Source organism: Phalacrocorax carbo, chromosome 1 (genome assembly GCF_963921805.1).
Source record: "Phalacrocorax carbo chromosome 1, bPhaCar2.1, whole genome shotgun sequence".
In the NCBI taxonomy this organism is placed as follows: domain Eukaryota; kingdom Metazoa; phylum Chordata; class Aves; order Suliformes; family Phalacrocoracidae; genus Phalacrocorax; species Phalacrocorax carbo.
Genome location: NC_087513.1, coordinates 40,281,933 through 40,303,123, shown reverse-complemented (window position 1 = coordinate 40,303,123; position 21,191 = coordinate 40,281,933). Strand labels below are relative to the sequence as shown.

At 42.9% G+C, this 21,191-nt stretch overlaps 1 protein-coding gene across 4 annotated transcripts in view; it reads left to right on the top strand.

The window, feature by feature from the left end:
• The window catches only part of PTPRB (protein tyrosine phosphatase receptor type B), a 67,894-nt gene that overhangs the window by 2,046 nt on the left and 44,657 nt on the right, over positions 1-21,191 (top strand). For 3 of the 4 annotated variants that reach the window (XR_010372632.1, XM_064449513.1, XM_064449523.1), the window contains exons 3-4: positions 8,298-8,515; positions 14,303-14,579. Coding sequence is in view for 3 of the 4 variants with exons in the window: in XM_064449513.1 (XP_064305583.1) it covers positions 8,298-8,515; positions 14,303-14,579 (495 nt within the window). In the remaining variant the exon portion in view is untranslated. Of the gene's footprint in view, positions 1-8,297; positions 8,516-13,581; positions 14,091-14,302; positions 14,580-21,191 lie in introns of those variants that run through there. The other variant, XM_064449535.1, reaches the window with a different exon arrangement.

Genomic DNA, 21,191 nt, shown 5'->3' with positions numbered 1-21,191 from the left:
TATTCTACTTCCAGTCTTTGGATCAAAGTGCTTATATGTAAGCTCAGCTCGCTATTCTTGTGTCATTTCCTTTTTAATTTTAAACGGAATTGTGGGAACTAATTCCTAGTACTTCTAGAAACATGGATGTATAAAAGTCCTTCTTCTCCCCATTCATTTTATCATACAAATCCAGCTCCAATCTGCCAAGAGCAAGAAGACATCTGAAAATCAAACACGTGCACAATTTTTTCTATGATTAACCCAAATGCATGATTAGAACAGACGTATGGCTTACATATTCATGTCTTTACACGGCGTCACTTTGTCCTTAGCTGCAATATATATAAGAACACTCAAAATCCTGAAAATAATGAACTGAATCAAAAAACTCAGAAATTCTTGCAATAGCACTTTGAGATGCATGGCTCTGTCCACATGCATACATTATATGTTGATATACCTGTGTGGTTATGTGTTTACATATCCACAGCAAAAGTGAAGTTAGAACAGTTTGAATACTGCTTAATAACACTTTCCTTCATGTCCTGTTGTCAATCCTTCCAGACAATCCTCTCAACATTCTTGTGCACTATTAAGCAGCTCTTTATGGTAAATAATAACCTGCAGAGTTAAGCTTTTTATTGGGGAACATACAATTTATTATTTTTACAGGATTAAAAAACATGTTTTATGACCCAATACTTTTGCATATGGCCAAGTTTTCAGATGTTTAAACAAATCCTTGTTCTTTCTAACCTTTCTAACCTCCCATTTGTTGTAAGGTAGGGTACTATTTTTTTCAGCAAATTTGCATTTGCAGAACTCTATTCACAGCAGCAGGACTACTCACCTGAGTGGAGGTCTGAAATTGCAGCTGGCAGAGTCAGGGAATAGAAAACTGGCCAAGATGCCATTCCAGTCCTCCCATATATTTTAGAGATTAAAAAGGCAAAATTTTTTGAAGTCCTGTCTATAGGGTGAGTATGGCTTGCTTATTCAAAGACACCATGGCAAGTTAAGATGAGGTACACAGGCAGTGTTATTTTCTTTAGATAGCTGGATGAAGTGTGGCCTAACAAAGTTGAAGTAACCTTACATCCTTTTCTTAATCATCCTCAGAAAAGAAGCAATTTAGGATGACTGAGTACTAAGACAATAGTAATGGGGTATTAAAGCACCTTCTCATCTATTTACTGTGCTCAGTCCTTTAATGAATTTCCCTTAATTTTCCTGCAATTCCCTCCATAGGCAGGCCTGTAGATCAACTTTAACAGTCTCACTGTGTCAGTTATCTCCTTTTTGACAGCTCTGGGAAGCTCTGCTGAGAAATCATCAGTACATTATGATCCTCAATACCTAACTAAGAATCCCAAGTATATAAGAAACTCATAAAGAGTTGAAGCAGTGCAAAGAGATTAATTTTTCAAATAATAACAATAAGTACTACAGGAACAAGATCTAATGCCCACAGTGCTGGTCTTGACATCCATATGCATGTCAAAATTTTCAGTGTCAAATGTGTAAAATTAGTCTTCCAAGAACATCTGTCTAATTTCAGTGAAAGCAGTAGTGGATCAGCCTAAAATAATATATTCACTCTATATTTAGCTAAGATAATAAAAACTGAGTGAAGTCTTTGGAGCTGAAATGGCTGCAAGTTTTTCTACTCTTGACTAACACCACTTTCGATATAATCTACCCTTTGTTTTCATAGTACTCATAAAAATAGTTATATTTTGGCAAAAGAGTAACTCACTGAATTGCATCCCAAACATCTTATCAGCCCAGATATAGTACAAGCTCCAAACCCAACAACCGCAGCTACCTTTTATTCTGGACCTAACTCAAATGTCAAACATGATTTTTCTGAGCCTGGGGAAAGTCTGGGCTTGGATTTGGATTTCAAATCATCCATCTGAGATGTGTTTGGATGTGCATTTTTTGCTACAATGCTGACCAAAATGACTCCTTGTGGAAATCAGGATCAGTTTAAATATGTATCCCATCTCTGTTCAGTCAGAGATCACTTTAAATCTAACAGCAGACAGTCCTTCTCACACAAACCCACGGCTGAATCTGGCCTCTGGCTGAAACAGCTAACCTGAAGAAAGGCCATGAGGTATCAATCTCCCTTGAGGTGGTGAGACTTCAGTTCTTATCAAATTCATGAGGAGATTCTGGGCAGAGAGAGGAACAGTCTCTATAGTGCTACGGCCTTCTTTTCACTAGTTGGCTCTTGTCAGGAATGGAAACAGGGAGGAGGAAAACATGGGGAAAGTGAAGGAGTAGAAGGCAGGATGACTGAAAAGAGCAAAAAATGTGCATGCAAAAAACAATTGCGGAACAAATGCCGTCTCCTTTTATATGTCTGGAGAGCACCCAGAGCACCGTTAATGCTGACACACTAACGCTGATGTCACTTCTGAGTTGTGGAAGCAATTCCTACAATCATTTGTTCTGTGTAGGTTAGTTTCAATTAAATATGCAATTAGAGAACAGAGATGATGCTATGTAGCACCTCGAATATTACCAACAAATTTCCAAACCACTGCAGACCAAAAATTTTTCACTAAGCAGAGAATTACTTCAAAGCTGTATGTTGCAGATATTCACTGAGGCCTAGAGACTGCCACACAGCCTGTAGAGCAGTCTGGGTGCAGAAGGTGACATGAACTGTTTTGCAATATGATGCTCTGCATTGCATTTCTCTTCTACCATATCATATGTGGTAGGGACATCTCCTGAAGTAATGGTAGCTGCAAAACCCTAGAACTGTGGATATCAAGACAAAGCCCCATTCAAGAGTAGCTGATTTTGTGGAGAATGGTTTCATTACATACTGTTATGTGCCAAGTGCTTAAGAACCATAGTGGGATCTACAAGATATAAAACAAGTTGGACAAGGACTTCAAATAACAAATACAGCATATTTTTATCTCTTGTTTTGTTCGCAGTCAGACAAAATACCAGTTACTGTGTATGAGCCAAAGCCTGGTGTGCCATCTGACGTTCAAAGTGTTACCTCCACAATCCTTCCTCCTTTTCTACCCCAGTTTCTGGCCCTGCGTCTTCTCTTTCACGTGGCCTTCTCTTTTCCCCTTATCCTGTTTTCAGTTTGCCTGCTTCATCTCAGAACCCAAGCTTATTGAGTTCACATCCCACTGCTGACGCTTCAGTGGGTAGGTGGAGGGTAGAAGAGGCCAGAGCAGTACCCACTCAGAGCATGCTATGAACCCCTGGAGCAGCAGTAGCAACTGCAGAACATGGTAAGGGAAGACACGTGCATCTTCTTGGCACTCTTGGGAAAGTGGAAGAGGACCAAAGAAAGGTGGCAGAAGCACAGAAAAGGCAGCAATTCTTACCAATTTTTGTGATCATGTTAATATCTCTGGGCTTTAATTTTTCCACTTCTTTAGTGTTTGTAATGACTGCAACAGTCCATCCATAAGTTCACAGCAGGCCGGATTTTTGTGTGTGTAACCTTTAGAAATTTCTCCAGGATAAATTAGAACAGTGAGAATCAATGTCGTCATTCCACCTTTGAGTTGACCGAAAATTGTTTTCCTAAAAAATGTTCACTCAAACCCATTTTTCTCTCCCTGGATAATTATTTGATAGGATTTTGTAAGTAAAAGAGTTTGCTAGCACCTGTGTAAACCCATGAAATACAAAAAATATCTTGAATCTTCTTTCTTTGGTCAAAGCAATACATGGGCTGACCACTTTTGCTCAGCTCCACCTCAAAAAAGAAAGGCATCGATGTCAGATCCTTGGACATAATTACAAAACCTTGTACACAATCCAATAGTGTACTAACAGAAGCTCAAAGATAAATGTGGTTTTACAATTTGAAAAAAGAAATAGAAAAATCTGCAGTGTAGCCTAGGTCTTTGGTTTTTGTAATTTTTCAAAGTCTCAGTGAGCCACAGTGTAGAGTTTAGAACAAAATCAGCTCAGCTACTTTCATAAGGAAAAAATGGAATGCTATGAACAGCTTCCCAGAGGAACCAGGAGGGTGGCAAGTCCTGCTTTCCTATTTCATCTTCTGCTGCAAGTGCTAACAAAGATGCCAATTCCAGACAACTAGATTGGTAATTTTCATTATTACCTTCTCTCCCTTTATCTTGATTGGATCTCTGTGTAGAAGCTGGAGTTTCAGGTTCTAGGTGTCTAAATGTAGGTGTCTGAAGGAAGGCTTATTTCAGTTCTCTCAACATAGGTGCTTTTTGCTATTTGTGATGCTCCAGGAAATCCCACCTGACATCTGACTGCTTACCCAGAAAGACATAGGTCTCCAACAGGTGCTACGAGAGCCCTGAGCAGATGTCTTAGATGCCCTAGGGCAGTTCAGATTCAGATTGCACTAGGCAACTATGTTGAACCAAGTCCTAGTTGTATATATATCAGCTACCTTTCTGAGCTCTCTTCAGTAGAGATGTAATCCATGGAGTCTAGATACCTTTCAGTGACCAAAAATCCACTTCAGGGTGAGCTGGGGCTATGCAGAGTGTCAGAAATAGGATCTGATAGAGCTACTGTATTAGCACCATAGTTATCACGGATGTTCTGCTACTACTGGTGCTCAAAAAGCCTTTAAGTGGCTACTTCAGCATTTCAAAAACAAGCAAGTAAAAGAGCAGCTCAGGATTAGACTGGAGTTTGGAGACATTTGACCTCTCTGACATGAGATACAAACTTCTACAACAACATTTCAGATAAAGAAGGTAAAAATTTTTCAAGTAGCATAGATTTTGCAGTTTTTAATTGGATAGGAAAGAAAGGACATTTAGTAGATTTTGTTCTGTCAGACTCCTACATACAACAGAAATCTGAAGTATGCTTTTTAAATTGAGTCTTTATTTTTGCAGTCTATTTACAAGTAGTAAGCTAAAAAAAAAAAAGCAATTAATTTTGTCCTGTGCATACAGAGGTCTTAAACCAACTCCTAGTTTCAAGTCTTGCTGTCAGTGAGTTAGATGCAGTCTTACGTAGTATTTTTCCTTGTACTACAGGTATCTCATTAATTTATGTTTCGATAGCAGTTCAGCCTTAGTCTTCTGGAACTGTGCTTTAATAGGGTAGGCAGATTGGTATCATGCAAACCATTTCAGAAAGCTGCACCATGCCGCCTCGTCTGAGTCTGAAGGCACCACTGTAGGGTTCTCAGTACTTGGCAACTAATCAGCGCTCTTGCTCATCATACAGCCAAAACGTATGGATTTCCTTTTCTTGTAAGCGGCCTGCTGCTGTGCAGATGGATGCAGTCTGCAGTACACCCTGTGGATGAAATATGCGCTTAGCCAGAATGTCATAATTTCTCCTGGGTGTGCTACTGATGATTACAATGGTATGTTCACACACTGTATATCATTCAGCCACTAGTGATCAACGTCAGTGTCAGTGCTGCAGTTCTGTTCCCATGAACAGTTTTATGACTGATTTCCAAAGAGACTGCTAGAACAATGCTAAACACTTCTGAAAAATCTCACTCTTGAGATTTCTGTGTACTTTACTGATGTCCAGATGGGAGGTGAGTTTTTTCTGGTTTAAAAATGTGGAATTCAAGAAATCTGTTTGCTTCAGTCTTTTAGTATGCAGTTTTCTTTTATAAGTGCCTGCTATTGAAGAAGGGCTGTGAGGGTCCTTACGCTAGGACCACAGTGGCTTTCCTTAGAAAAGGAATATAAACCTGGATCGTGATTTTCGTGAAGTGAGGGCAGATATGAACCCTATTAGTCAGTCCAGTGCAGGATACATGGAAAGTGCTGATACGTATATCTGAATTTCCAGTCTGGCATGGTGCTGTGCACAAGCCATTTCCATCCATAGGTTACAGGTGACAGACTGTTGTCAGTCTTTGCTGGGAAAGATCCTTTAGCTGGAAACCCAGGGTAGCCCCAAGCTTAGCAACAGGAGTTGGGTTGTGCAGTGACCAAGTGCTTGTTCACGGTACCTCCTCAGGCTGGTGGAACATTTCTGAGGACCAAGCATTTCTCTTTCAGGAGGGTCGAGCTCTCCCCTCAGCTCCTGTACCAGGAATGACAGTTATCCCCTGGCTGCCGAGTCCCATAAATGTCGCTGGCAGCACCAGCTTCCCTTTTATGGAGCAGCAGCTTTCCTAAAGCACAATTGGACTGGAATGCAAATGTCTTCCTGTTGGAATCACTGCTATTTGTCTGTAAATAAAGCCAAGATTATTTTTTTTAATGTGTTTTTAAGTTGCTTGTGTAAATCTATATTTAGGAACCCAACTGAGTGGCCTTTTTTTCTAAGTTACTGCTGACCACTCAGATGTACTCTTTTTTTAGCCATCTTTCTATCATTAAGTTCTGCTCCCTGATGAACTTGGAGATATCTGAGACGCACAGATCCAGCAGGCCTAATTCTTTCCAAGTCCTTGAGCTAGCATTTCTAGTTGCCTACTGCAGACTTTCAGAGATGACCACTAATAGGACATCCCCAGGAACAATGACTGACACGGAATTTAGACTAAGTCCGGACTTGTGTCAGCTAATGGGTTTATTTCAGCAGCTAATGACAGCTTGAGCACAGGGCTGCCCCTGCCATACTCCTCCCTGCTGTTTAGGTGGGGGCCATGAAGGTATGTGACATAGGACCACAGCAGACTCTGCACCAGAGGCACTCTGCAGAGGATTCTGCAAATGCAGAAGCATGATGATGATCGCGCCGTGTTGGACCACCCCTGAGTGTTTGATGAAGCACTTTGAATGGGTATAAGACAGAGCAGAATTAGATCTGTAGTATTGTTTTCAGTGCCTTGATTTGGAAAAATATTTGATCAACATTTTTTGTAAATTAAATGGAGACTTGGAATTTTTTATTCCCAGAGAAGGGCAGTTAGATAAAAGGAGGGGAAATGTTTAATCTGGGTATCAACCCATTCCAGCAAACCCAATCCTTTTCAAGAGGATCCAAAACCACGTAGCAGGTGAATGCACTGTTTTGTCAAGCACAGGAAACACGTGCATGGAAGTGTCTCTTACAAGGGCTTACAATCTCACTTTTATTTCTGGATGCAAATGAGAGTACTGCAAGTTTCTTCATATAAGCATGTTTACATACATATTTACATATATACAAAAAAACCTCATCACGTTGACTTCATGGAAGCTCACCCACTGATCCTTTGGGTAAGAGGTAATCAGACATTGGCCTGCCAAGACATCGTAATTGCACACTGAGTAATTATATTTGGAAGCTGCTGCTGCAATTTAACCCAGTCATTACTGGGTTTTTGGGTTTTTTTGAGGGTTTGTGAGCTAAGATTGTTATAAATGGCAACCAGCCCAGTGGCTCAGCAGCAAAACAAGGTTCTGTCATGCTGGAGACCCCAGTTCAAGGACAGACAAAGTATCTTGGGCATTGAGCCAATGCACACTAGCTGTGCTCCAGCAATGGCAGGGCAGCTTTTTGTGAGGAGAAGGGGCCAGTAAGTAATTCCAATCGTTTAGCTGAAATGTGATGCTACCAGATGTAGAGGCCACCACAGCTTGAACCCTGCCCTTAGAGCCACAAAGAAAGGATATTAAATACATACCAATGGGGAGGAAGAGCCATGAAAATGTGGAGGAAAAATGTGTAGTAAAATCTTTCCTGCGCTCTAATTGCAACTTTGGCGTTCTCTGAAGGATACGTGACTGAAAAAGCAAATCCCCCATTATATTTGCAGACACCAGTTAACCGGTGCGACTGCTAGCTGAACCTTGGGAAGAAGCAGTTAGGGGTTAGCACAGTCTCTGCATGAGACTGATGTAAAAATGCAAGAGGAATGTCCCATGTGGGCACAGGAACTTATCTTGAACAAATGTATTAAAGGAAAAAAAAATATCTTGAAAACTTATCTGGAACAAAGTCATATTTTGAACTTAGACCAACAAAAGGCAGAAGAGTATCTGGCCCACGTACTTACTAAGTTGGGGGGGGGTGGGGGGTGTTTGACCATATGAAGCTGAAACTGTGTGCTGTTTGATAGCCTGAAGCAAGTGAAAAAAGCTACAAGTGAAAACATTGTGCTGTTAATGACAAAGTACAACCCTTCTCTTCAGAATCATTGATGGACTCTATCTAAGATGAATGGTATGAATGTTCAGGGAAATTAGTTTTTTTCTGCTTTTATTTTGCACAGACTTTGGTATTGATGCAAAATAAATGTTTGCACTGAAAACAAAAAACTGTAGAACTTCCAGGTGCACTTAAAATACTTAGAAGTCGTATCAGCCACATTCATTGGCACCTAAAGAATAATTTATAAAAATGTAGAGCTGATTTTAATTACTTTCCTTTATTTGTCTTAGATCTCCAAGATGCAAACACTACATCCCCACCTTTAAACGCTGTTACCTCTAGGCCTGAAAATCTGCTGAACAGTAGCACAGAGATGTTCGTCAGAAACGTGACTGAACACTTCAGTAAAAATCTCATTGAAAACGTCTACTTTGACTTGAAATCTGCAGTAACAGACAAAACCTGGATTCCAACAGCTACTCTTCAGTACTCTAGCTCTACAGAAAAGGTAAGACAGAAGAATTATTGATTGATTTTTATTAAGCCTGCTCCACTCTGTGGAGCCTGATAGCTATTACAGGTGGATGTTTTGTGGACTACAAAACCCAGCTACAGGACTAAGCTATGTTCTTTATTTTAATGGGATGCTTTGTTCATGCTGACACTGCCTTTTGCTAGAAGCACAGCTGCAGAAGAATTCTGCCTCTTCTGTATAGCACAGTCCTGGCGTGCAGATTACATTAGGAAAATCTCTAAGCTGGAGGGAAATGCTCAGGACACATGAGGAGCAATGGAAAGCTCACGGATGTGGCAGGACCACAGGAGCTCGTAGTGACTTTGGATCTGCCACTAGTTTGTTGCACAACAATGAGGGTGTATATCTAATTACTCTCTAAGTACCACCATATATTTTGTGACCTTATTTAGGATAATTGAGTCCTAAAAGCACATACATGGTTTACAGATCAAAGCAGGTGAAATCTGAATGCTTTAACTTGCCTTACAAAGAATCCTGGCCTTGACCTTGGTCAGCTTATCTACTGACTGATAGGCAGAGTGGAGGCACACAGCTGCTTCTTGATCTCAGCTCTGTCCAACCACAGTCAGCCCTGGCAGAGGAGGGGGACGGGGATGCCAGCCCCATCCATAGAAGCTGCTAATGGCGGGCATTCGGTACCTCCACATCAGTTTCTGTTCTTCCTTGTCTGCAAGGCAAAATTAAGTAATCTGAGACCAAATCTGAAATCACCATTGGCAAACTGTGCACAGGCAGTTAGAGCTAAAGCATGCCGGACGTTATTGGTCGCTGTACTGCTATCAACACATAGTGGTTTAGAACTGAAAATCCCTAAATTCACTGTGGCTTCTTTTCCAGCAGACCACACTGCTCTAAGTGTATCAGGGCAGGCAAACACGTTGTTTCAGTTACCACTTTGGGTGTCAGTGTTACTGTGGATAAGCCTAAGAAATGTGTTTTGTATTTGGGAGGGCTGAAGACAGAGCAATCTTGTTCAATCTGGTATGAACAGCATCACTAGAGACAGGGAGAAAGGAGAAGTAGTGTCACCCAGGACCACATTGACCCAAATAACCAACTTGAAGGTTTATGGACCCTGAAACTGCTGTTCTAGTGCTGGTGAGGAGAAGGGACTGAGTCGATGACAGATGGACTGGTGTTGACAAGCTGAGCTTATTTTCCCGTGCCCTCTGTCCATATGCATATCTCCTGTATGGAATACTTGTCCCCTCCAAATAGAAATGTCCTATATAATCCAGTATTCCCCAAACTGCCTCCAGTGCTCCTACTAAATAATCCCACCAGCGCTAGAGGAATGGCACTGTTTGAACTAAAGCTACCACCTCCTGTGTTCCCACCCTAGTTCACCTCCTGATTCACATGATTTGCACTGAGCAAGTTGCTTCGGTCAAAGCTTTCAAACCAGAATCCTGATGCTAAGCTCTCTAAGCATATCCATTAAAAAAAATATAAAAATTGTTAATATCTGTCCCTTAGAGCCTCCAGCCAGGTCTGGATATTTGAATCTAGATACACCAATTGAGACACACACACTTAAAATCTTTGGCCTCCATCTCTCAGTTTCCCTGTCTTTAGAGTAGAGTTAAAAACATTTTTGTCAAACTAGCAGGGATGCTAAAGGATTAACCAGATTTAACATGATACTTTGAAAACACATAGACTAAGTAAGCACTGAGGATTGTGATTAGGAAAACAATACCTTCTATGAACTGCATTTCCCCAGGCTCTTATTTGTAGAAGTAAAGCCTTGATGTTATTTGGCTGTGAGCGTACCCATTTTGGGGGGACAATGGTGACACTTCAATCGAACAAAATGTTTAGTTTAGAGCAGCCTTGGATTTCAAGTAAAACTGCAGCTTGCACTTTCAAGCCATGACAAAAGCTATGCAAAGCCCATTTCCTCCTGATTAGAGAGGCAGAGAGGGAGGTTGGTGTTAAAAAAAAAAAAGTCAGGAAACCTTGGGAAAGTGTCTGAAAGGGACTTTGGAGCCTGCTATTAGAGACGCGTCCGGCCACTCCCAAACTCACTTCCAGTTCTTTTTTTTTTTTTTTGTCTTTTTTTCTCTCTTAATTAGTTTCTTGGCTTGCCACACAGATCGGTAAGTGTTAAATGCTGTGTGACTGCTGATTTGCTAAAAGCCTATTTGTTCAATTTATTCAGTCTGGAAATAATTACTTGTATTATCTTGGCTATTCTATAGAAATATATTGCCACCAGTGAATTGTGAACCCCTCTTGTTTTATTCCAGTGCTGGCATAGACATCTGTGGTAGACCTTACCCTCACAGCAGCTTTGTGCCGGATAACGTCCAGAAGGAAGTCACAAAACCCTTAATAAACCAGTACTTTCCTACTAATACAGCAGAGTAATTTTAAAGATTTTACAATAGCAAGAATAAGAGTAATAAAGTCGGAACTTCTAAATTGTGGGCAATGCCGAGAAGCAGCAACATCCCTTTTCTCCAGCCATTACCTTACATGAGCTTGCAGAGACAGGCAGACGTTTCCTAGGTCTTTAAATTTCAGTTGTGGTAGTTTCAATTTCTTTCCTGACATTTGTAAGTTTGCACTGATTTTTTTTCTTACTTTCATATATTGCATCTACTTAACTAATTTACACCTACATACCTGAATTACATCTTCCCTGCAAATTCAGATTACGAAAGTTTCCAAAAACCCCTACAATGTCAGCCCCACTTTCCAAGGCAGGTTACTCCAAATATTCTCATTTTCAGAAAGGGATTTGAAGTAATCCAAACATCCTGATAAGCCTTCAGATTTGCTCTTCTTCAGTGTTGGAAAAATATTGGTGTGGTTTATGCCATTAAGTCCCAAAAGCACATTCATCTAAAGATGAATTTATGCTGTAAGAAATCTCACATCATGAACTGATTCCAAGGCACCTTTATCATTTTACTCCCACTTTAGGTCTATTACGCACACACCTTGTGTTTTCCATTGATGGTTTGTTTATGGATGTACTAGCTCTTTGGGGCACGGTCCATCCTTTTGTCTGAAGTAAATGAAACATCTCTTCCAAGGGAGATCTTGTTCTGCAGTGCGCTTGAGAACAGCACAATAGTAAACACATATTTACATCCTCACTTAAGGTTATATTCATGTCATGACATTATTAATCATCCCAAGCCTTTAGAGAGTAAAGCCCAACACTTTCAATGCCATGTCCCAAGGACCAGGCATGGACCTCCACTGGGACAGATGAAGGTGCAGGTACCACCCAAGAGTGCTCAGACCTTCAGTTTCTGAAGGAGAATTTCTGAGTGAGAGCTAAGGTTTTTCAGATATTTGTATCTTGTTTGACAGGTTCATGCCCAGAAAAAATTCTGCAGCAGCAGCTCCCCTAAAAGGCAGACTAAAGTTTGTAAACCCTAGCACCTCTCCCTAAAACAAGGCAAAAGTGAAACAGAGGTGGTATTGAAATTGCTTGAGGTGCTGCTTTAAAAAGATAAAATCCCATGTGCATCATACAATACAGAAAGATGCATAAAAGTGCCATTCCCATGTGAAGAAAGCAAACGTCAAATTCCTTCCCCTTTATACAATCTCGAATTTACCCCATGGCTGCTATCTTGTTGAGTATCTGAAGGTCCAAAACACTTCTGGCTATGTTTCTTCTCCCTCACCACCATACACCTCACGCACATACACATATATGTGAGTTTTAGGAGGCTGGAATCTAAACAAGAAGGAAACGGGCACACATGACACAAATGTAGAGCTGTGCCATGGCTACAGCCGATTCAGAGTTGCACACAGCTCGTTTGGTGCAGTCTGAAAACAGGGAGACTTTCTTGCTTTCCGAGGTGTGTAATTTTAGTTTGGGAATTATTCAGGGGGTGTGGGAAGGAATAGTTTCCAGGACACAAGTTGATGTGGAACAAAACAAAAAGCTCAGATATCTTGGCTGCTGACAGACGAGCTACTCCTCTGCTCGCGTCGGGTTCTGTGGGCAGCAGCTCGGTGTCAGGCTCTGTTGGGAGTCTCCGTGCCACAATACCTCTGGTCATGGTGCTGCAGGGCTGGGGCGAGGATGGAGGCCTTGGCGTTCTGTGGCTAACCCCTAAAAACGTCAGTGTTTGGGACACAGGAACTGGAATTGTAGTTTAGTGATGGCCGAGGCTAAGAGGAGGGTGGGGCAGGAGACGGGGCAGGTGTGAGGGGTGGCAAGTATAAGGAGAATCAGGCATGTGAGGCAAGGTGGCCATGAAGAAAGGCAGGCATGAGGCAAGGCAGCCACAAAGGGTGGCAGGCGTGAGGAGAAGGGGGCACACGAGGCAAGGTGGCTATGAAGGGTGGCAGGCGTGAGGGGAAGGGGGCACACAAGGCAAGGTGGCTATGAAGGGTGGCAGGTGTGAGGAGAAGGGGGCACACAAGGCAAGGTGGCTATGAAGGGTGGCAGGTGTGAAGAGAAGGGGGCACACGAGGCAAGGTGGCTACGAAGGGTGGCAGGCGTGAGGGGAAGGGGGCACACGAGGCAAGGTGGCTATGAAGGGTGGCAGGCGTGAGGGGAAGGGGGCACACGAGGCAAGGTGGCTATGAAGGGTGGCAGGCGTGAGTGGAAGGGGCCACACGAGGCAAGGTGGCTATGAAGGGTGGCAGGCGTGAGGAGAAGGGGGCACACAAGGCAAGGTGGCCATGAGGCAAGGCAGGCACAAGGCAAGGCAGAGTGTGAGGCAAGGCAGAGTGTGAGGCAAGGCAGACACGAGGAGAGGCGGTTGCAAGGAGAGGCAGCCATGAGGCAAGGCAAGGCAAGGCAGCATCAAGTGAGGTGCAGCTGGCGTGAGGCAGAATTGCGGTCGCCACCAAAAACAAGGGCACCACCTGAGGGGCCGAGGGGTCCCCATGAGCCAGGAGGAGAGCGGGGAGAGGAGCCCCGGGGGAGAGCCAACGCAGGAGGAAGAGGCGAGGAAGGAAGGGAGGTGGGGTGCGAGAGGAGCTGGGAGGAAGGTCGGACCCACATGGAGCGAGGGGCGGCACTCCGGGGCCAGCCGCCCGCCACCACCCCCGCGCTGCCCTGTCGGGGGGCGGCGGCGGGCGGCAGGTCCCGGGTCGCCGCGCTTCGCCCCCCGCAGCGAGACGCGAGGAAATCGCCTCTTGATTGCGGAAGTCGGCGGGAAGGGCTCCGGCAGAGTCAGCCCGGGTCAGAATGGCAGCGTGGGAAGCGGCGGCCGCCTCCCCCGCCTCCTCCGCTCCTCCTCAGCCGCGGGCGGGCGGGCGGCGGGCAGCCCCCCCACCCCACCCCGGTGGCAGGGAGGCGGCGAGGCGGCCGGGGCAGCCCCGAGCGCATGCAGCCAGCGGGCGGCCCGGCAGAGGGCTCGGCGGCCGCCGCGCGGAGCCCGGCGGGGAGCGGGGGGCCCCCGGGGCCCGCCGCGGCCACTTCGCTTCTTCATACCCCCCCCCCTCCCCGCCGCCGCCTCCCTTCCCCTCTTCCCCTCCCCGCGAGGGTTTTCGGGGTTAAAAACTGTCGGCGATGCTGAGCTATGGAGCGGGATTTGCCCTGTGGACGGCGCTGGCCCTGACCAAGGTGAGCGGCTGGAGGTGGTGGTGCGGGGCCGCCCCCCTCAGCACCCAGCCCATATCGGGGGGCGCAGGCAGGTCTGGGTCTGCCCCGCACCGGCACAGCACGCAGCGGGGACGGGGTTGCGGGGTGAAGCCGGTGGCGGGGGTTGAGGGGGGGAGGCACCGGCGGCCGGCGGAGCCCGGCGGGTCTCTCAGCGCTTTCCCCGCTCTCCGCAGGCCGCGCCGGGGGAGGCGGCGGGATGCAGCGCCAACCTGACGGAGCGGCGCGTCGCCGGGCAGAGCGTCCGGCTGCGGTGGGGCGCCGCGGGCCGCGCCTGCAACTTCAGCCTGACCGGGAGCTCCGAGGACGGGGAGGCGGCCGGCTGCCAGCCCGCCCCCACGGGCAACGGCTCCTACGGCTGCAGCCTGCGGGGCCTGGAGGCCGGGACCTGGTACCACCTCCGCATCCAGCCGCTCGCCGGCGGGGAGGCCGTCAACGTCTCCGTGCAGACAGGTACGGGCGGAGGGCACGGCAGGTGCTCGGGGAGGGACGCCGGGCTTTTCCTTCCCGTCCCCGTGCTTCTGCCGGCTGTCAGAGGAGGAGGGCGATGCATTCACGCCTGCAGTGTTTGCTGAGCATAGCTGTCCTGCGCTTGACTTCTCTTTACCCCGCTGCCAGAAATAACTGCTGCCAGAAGTTAACTCAGCAGGCTTGAGAGGAGAAGGTGCCGTGAGGAGAGTAGGTCAGTGCTGGCAGTACGTTTCTGCCACTCCCTTAGGCTGCCGTCCACCAGAATGCTTTTAAGAAGTAGCATCCTTTGTGCTCATGCAAACCTGTTGACTTCATGACTCCTCAGGTGACAGCTTACTTACTCTGTTTAAAATACAAGCTATTTCACGGCAGGTAGACCCTGTTCAGGGATAACCTTCTGTTTCAGCCCATTTCTTTACTTTTCTCCTGTCTAACCGGAGTCTAAAACTCAGAAAGTAAGACTGAAACTTCTTGCTTGTGTGTTTTCCTTGAACACAACCGGTGAGGTGTTATGATGTACAGCTGTGTGCAGAGCACTTAACGGTGGCACATCCATGGCTGGCTGTAAAAATGTTGCAGCAGACTGCCAGAGCGCTGCCAAGGGAAGCCCCTTTTCTGCATGCGTGTTTGTGTGTGCATGTGAACAATTCAGCTGTGAAGCAATGAACGATGTACAGCCACGGCTGCAGTGACAGACCTGGACTCTTTCTACCTGTGTTAGTGTTTTTTAAAGATGATGAAATATAATATTGTCCAACCTTTTAATGGTGGAACACAAGAATCAAAACAGAGATGTCTTAAATGAGGTCCATCGTTAGATGCCTCCCTGATTTTGCTCCTAAAGAGTTAGTTTTGGAGAGGTACTTTGTAGTATTAGTATTGAAGGTTACAGCAACCAAATACTTAACAGTTATCAGTTCAGAGATGTCATTTACTGTCAGACCCTTTTCCCTACATTAACTGTACAAATGCACTAAATACCCGCCATTAATTTGCTTTGGTAACTCAAGTTAGAAGAAGTCTAGTGACAAGTCTGCTGGTGTGATACATTAAGCACAAGTCATGTCACTTGGTAAAAATGAGTAACGGTTTCTATGCAGACAGTGATTTAAATCCATGTCGTGCATCATGCCAACTGTTTTTAATATTGATGGCTTGTAATTTGAAAATTGAAAGAATAAATCAACTGTTATCAGGATGACAGGTATAAATCACCATCCTTACTGGATAGTAGAGATCTATTATTGAACACTTGTGTAGAAGTAGAGGAAAAGATACCACTTTAGACTACATTTTGATTAATGCATAATCGTTTAGACAGTAGCTTGTACATGTCATTAATTACTTTTTTTATCAGTAAATAGATTTTGAAAGACTAACTGATGTCAGAGTGAAAAGACTGATTAAAGTTTAAGTTGAAATACTGCAAATTAGTGGACCATCATTGAAGTGAAGTTTATGTTTGGATTTGGGATAGCAGAGATCAGTCAAAAGCATTAAATAAGAGTAGAGGAACAGTAGAGGTTTCCTGCAAAGACAGCTACTCAGATTACTCTGTGGTTCCTTGCTTCCCTTATTCAGTCACATCAGTTGCATTGCTTGATGGTGTCCACAAAGTGCAATTAGTTCCAAAATTTGACAATTTATATTTTTTTTCTAAAGAATATGTAGGGTTTGTTCTGCTTGTCAACAATTTATGTTGTACCGTCAATACGATGCATTTCAATTCAGAATTACGGATTATTATTCCTCCGTATGTTTCCACTAGGGGCAGCATTTTAAACCAGTTTTCTGGAAGCTCTTTTTCACCTGTCCGTTTGTAACTGCATGTCAGTAGCTTTGTTTTACGATCTACTGAGCCTGAATGTCCATAGGCAGCTGTTCCTGGAAACTATTCTGTGAAGTACGAGCAATATTTTCAGCCATACTTTAAACAGGATTCCCACTGATTTGAATGGTAGCAGAAGTGAGCTATCATGGGCCGTGTGAAAATATGATGTCTGACCTTGGTGCTCGGTGAGGTTCCCTTCCTGAGCTCTTTGTCTAAGAAAGATGGGCTATGCTGTCCTTTGGAGGTGCCCGGCTTTCTCCACTGACTATTAAAGGAGCCTAGGTTAAACCAGGCACCTGAAGTTTAGATGGTTGGAGTTAAGTGAGAGGAATCCCATCTCATGTGTTTACCTTTGCAAAATGAGTTTTTGAACATCTGTGTTGTCTTGATACAATAAATGTACACAGAGAAGTTGCAGATTCATTTATATACCTAGTTCAGAAACTTTAACTTTTTGCTCATATTCAATCCTGTTTAAATTTTCATGTGCTCGTTCCTGTTATGACTTCAGTTTTCATCATGTTTCTTATACAAAGCTCTGGAGTAGCTAAGCCCATAATATCCAAAATATTTTGTTAAACTTTGAGTGTGATCTGTTCTGACTAAGGAGTTAAGGTGAAAGTGATGAATAATGTGTACCGTAGTTGCAGTTGTAATGTGGAGGCTTGGAGAGGACCAATCTCTAACTTCATTTAGCCTTTTGAGTATTTAATTTCACATTAAAGTCATAATGATGACAATGAGTTAAGTCTGTGTTGTTTGCAAGTTTGATATTCCATTAGAGTAAGCGTGCAGCTCACCAAGACTGCATAAACTCTCAAGTATCACTAGACCTTTCGTGAATCTTTGAGTAGAGAAGCAGCTTCTATTTCACTTGTGGATGCATAGATCTGAAATCTAATAATGTATGGAATACTGGTACAATAATCTGCACTAGTCCACTAAGGTGGAGCCTCTTTACTCAAGAGATTTTGCTCTATGGTTATCAATATAAAATGGCAACTGTTTAATTTGCTAGAGCAGAACTAAAATAGGTCCTCCAAAACAATGGAAAATACAATCACATATGCACTATATAAGCCAGGTATACACAGGCGTGCAAACACACATACAGTGTTGGCAGTTGTGCTATTTTGGTAGAATAGGAAATGAAGAAAAAGCCGATAACACAATTTATCAGCTCTGAGCTACAGATGATGTTTCCACTGCAGACCTGAGATTACAGATGTTAGTAGGCACAGGTCAGTACATTTATTTCACATTAGTATTTACCATTTGTTGTGTTTTTTGAATATATATATACATAAGCCAGCACATAAAACCATACTACTAGCCAGAATGCTTAACATTGTTATGTTGGAACTCATGCACCTGTTGGTCCTTTCGTGTTATCTTCTTTATTGTTCTCAGCAAAACTATTTCTGTGACTGAGAGCTATTCTAGGACAAAAGATGGTAGGGTGAATCTTTCCTGATTTCAGAAAAAATACTTTTTAAGTTCTCAACTCTCCAAATGTCTGTGCACCAGCATAACTGTGTATTTTTGTAGTACGTTTTTGGTGAATGATGAGGTCTTTAATTAAAATTATACATAAAAACAATAGCATATGAACAGATACTAAATTACAGTTAAATTTCTGAGTTTCAATTCTGAATTGAAATTCAGATTTGAAATACTGTTCTTGAGAGCCATGAAAAACAGCTTGGCAATTCCCCCGCTTTCAAATATATCTTCTAAAATAGGCTTATAAATGCCATTTTCAGCATCATTTTCTACAAAAATATTGCAATGATACATTATGTTACTGTCTAATCAAAGCCATCAGTACTGAGAGAACTAACAGGTAAATAAATTTTTGTCAGAAAAATTGCTAAGTATTTAACTAAAAAGAGATTAAAAATTCTACCTTCTAAGACACAGACCGGTAGATTATTTTTCCATTGTAATATGTGACTCTGTAAATGCCAGAAGCATGTCTTGGCCATGTGTTCACTTCTGTAAATTTCAAATTATCTGGGACAAATCTGATTTATTAGCTGTCTGTAGGAACTACTACTGTGACATGGCTCTGACTATAGGCTGTATAGTCTTATCATCCATAATCACATGATTATGAACATGACCTCAAAATGCAGAGTACAAGAAGAAAATAAATAACCATGTTTTAAAGATTTTCTAGGTTGCATATCATCCCAAAGAAATGGATATTTGTACTCAATGCAGGCAATGAAATCAACCCTTTTTACTTAATCTTCAAAAGAGTCTTTGTGAAGTAGGTTACTGTTTTATGAATAGGGAAAGCTGGGAAAGAAAAATGGTACTTTGGTAGGAAGATGGCCGAGACTGGCAGGAATTACCCATTACTCAGTCCTGGGCTCCTGTCTCTGTCATTTTTTTTCTCCTGCCTAAGGCAGGGGTGTTTCTGTGCTTACAGGCTGTATTTGGGAATCATGTAATTGGGATTGGACATAACCCTATCTATCGTTTCTGTAAAATATATCTGTAGCAGTTGTGGACACAAAGTGTTTTCTTTTTCCAAAAAGTTAAAATGGAGGTACAATATAATTCAATGAACATTAAGTCATCTGGAAGATTCCTTTGTAGACCAGGAGACATTAATTCATATAGTATCAAATGGTGTAAAAATATCTTTGTGAAAATATTTTATTTCTGTGATATATCAGTGCTGTGTCGCTGCCAGCAGAGACTTGTGTAACAATGTAAATGGCTTTTTAAGTGTTTGTTTCCATCCAGGGCTCTTTCAGCCCAGGCACTTCCCAATCTCATTGTTCCTTTGTTCTAGCGGATGTACAAAGCACTGAGTGTTTTGTTTTCTGGACCAGATAGATTAGATAAAGTCTGCATTTCTGAACTTCACCTTCTAGGCACGCAACTCTCTTCTTTGCTAAGGCCCCTTAGAAGACACATTATCCAGGGCTGTATAAGTGCTTCTAAAAATGTAGGAGATGCCTTCTCTTGTAGAATTTGGCAAATAACACAGATTACAATGTTGGTTACTTTTGCAGGACTAACGAGCAGTCAACCTTCTCCTAACCTTCACAGAGAGAGGGTTAAAATTCTTGACAGTGATCGTGACTGTTCTCTTGATATCAGTCAAGTTAAAACTTTTTCAGCTGGCTGTGCATCTGACCATATTTAGTGCTGGAATTTATTTCTGACTCCCAAAGTTTGACCTTTCTGATTAGAACAATTGCCTTCAAGGAACAAGATTATATCCCCACTATTCACTTTTGCCGACATAATGGTCTTTAGTGGCTTAGTATATATTATAGGTGGAGCTGGTAGTCAACCCTATTGTTAAGATTTCCTGACACTTTTCATTAAAACCTCCTGTTTCAATTGCTGTAACTGGATGAAATTTTAACTATTTGGCCTGAAGTTTCATGTGTTTGGTCTTTGACCTGAATTTTAACTTTTTTTCTTTCCCCAGATTTAAGCAGAGTTAGTTTGGCCTTTAAGAAAGAGGTCAAGAAAAGAAGATAGTTCTTTTTATTTATTGATTTTGTTAATTTAATTTTAATCTCTTTTTTTTCTGAACAGTACTAGGGTCTCTGTGGTCCAGAGCAAAAATCCAAATTTAAGCAGAGACCTGGATTCAAAGGGACAGAGTCTTTTCACAGACTCACAGAATCACAGAACAGTTGAGGTTGGAAGAGACCTCTGGAGGTCTTCTGATCCAACCCCTGCTCAAGCAGGGCCGCCCAGACCCAGTTGCCCAGGACCGTGTCCAGACAGCTTTTGAATGCTTCCAAGGAGGGAGATACTCCCTTGAAATTCCTAATATACTTGGTCGACAGAACATATCACCAAAACCAGGCACAAGTATGTTCCCAGCAGAGCTTTGTAAGAAGCAATTAAACCCTCTACACCATCCAGGCTTTGAAGAAAAAACAGCTTAAAGGCTACTAGCCCCATGATACTCCTACCGCAGTATTCATAGGGTAGGGGTAGGTTCAACTTTGTCCTTTCAGCCTTTACGATGCAGTTTTTAATTATGCGATCTCACACTCTTTCATCTGCCTTGTTCAGGGAACCAGGCAACAATATCTGCATTGGAAAAATGGTCTTATTCTTCTGTGTTTAAGGCACTGTTCGTATGGAGACCTCAATTCTCAGCCTGGATGCACCGTAGGCAAGAATAACACAGAGTGTACTCATGTGGAAGCCAAATCTAGTTGTTAAATTGTTGGGAAACCTTTATTCTTTAACTCCCCAACTTGTGAATGCTTGATTTTGCCGCTTTGGATTGTTTTATAATACCTTTTTAATATGCAATTGCTTAACCCTGTTGGGAGACATAAATGTCAATACCTTAGTACATCAACATGTAGTATATTTCTTTTGATGTGAGTGATGAAATACACCTGGAGGATACAAGCAGCCAGTGTCTTTTGTTCTGGTCAATGTTTGCCCTTTATAGTGTATCATATTTTACAGGTGATTTTACAGAGCCCCTTAATAAACAACATAATGGATGCTGAGAGTTTCTCAGAGAAACAGTCCCCATTAAGCATAGTTCTTAAAAGTTTATCCAATGTACTGCTTGAGGGTTTTTAAATTTATATGAACAATGCTACAGCAGAGCAGAAGCATACACTAACGGAATCTGTTTGAAGCAATTGAAGTTAATACTAAAAACAAAGGATTGTTACCCTTAAAATTGCATAAATGCTCATGCCCATTAGTGATAAAGTGTTTAGCGTGAGTGCTAGGAAATGAAAGCCACTGGTACCATTGTATCT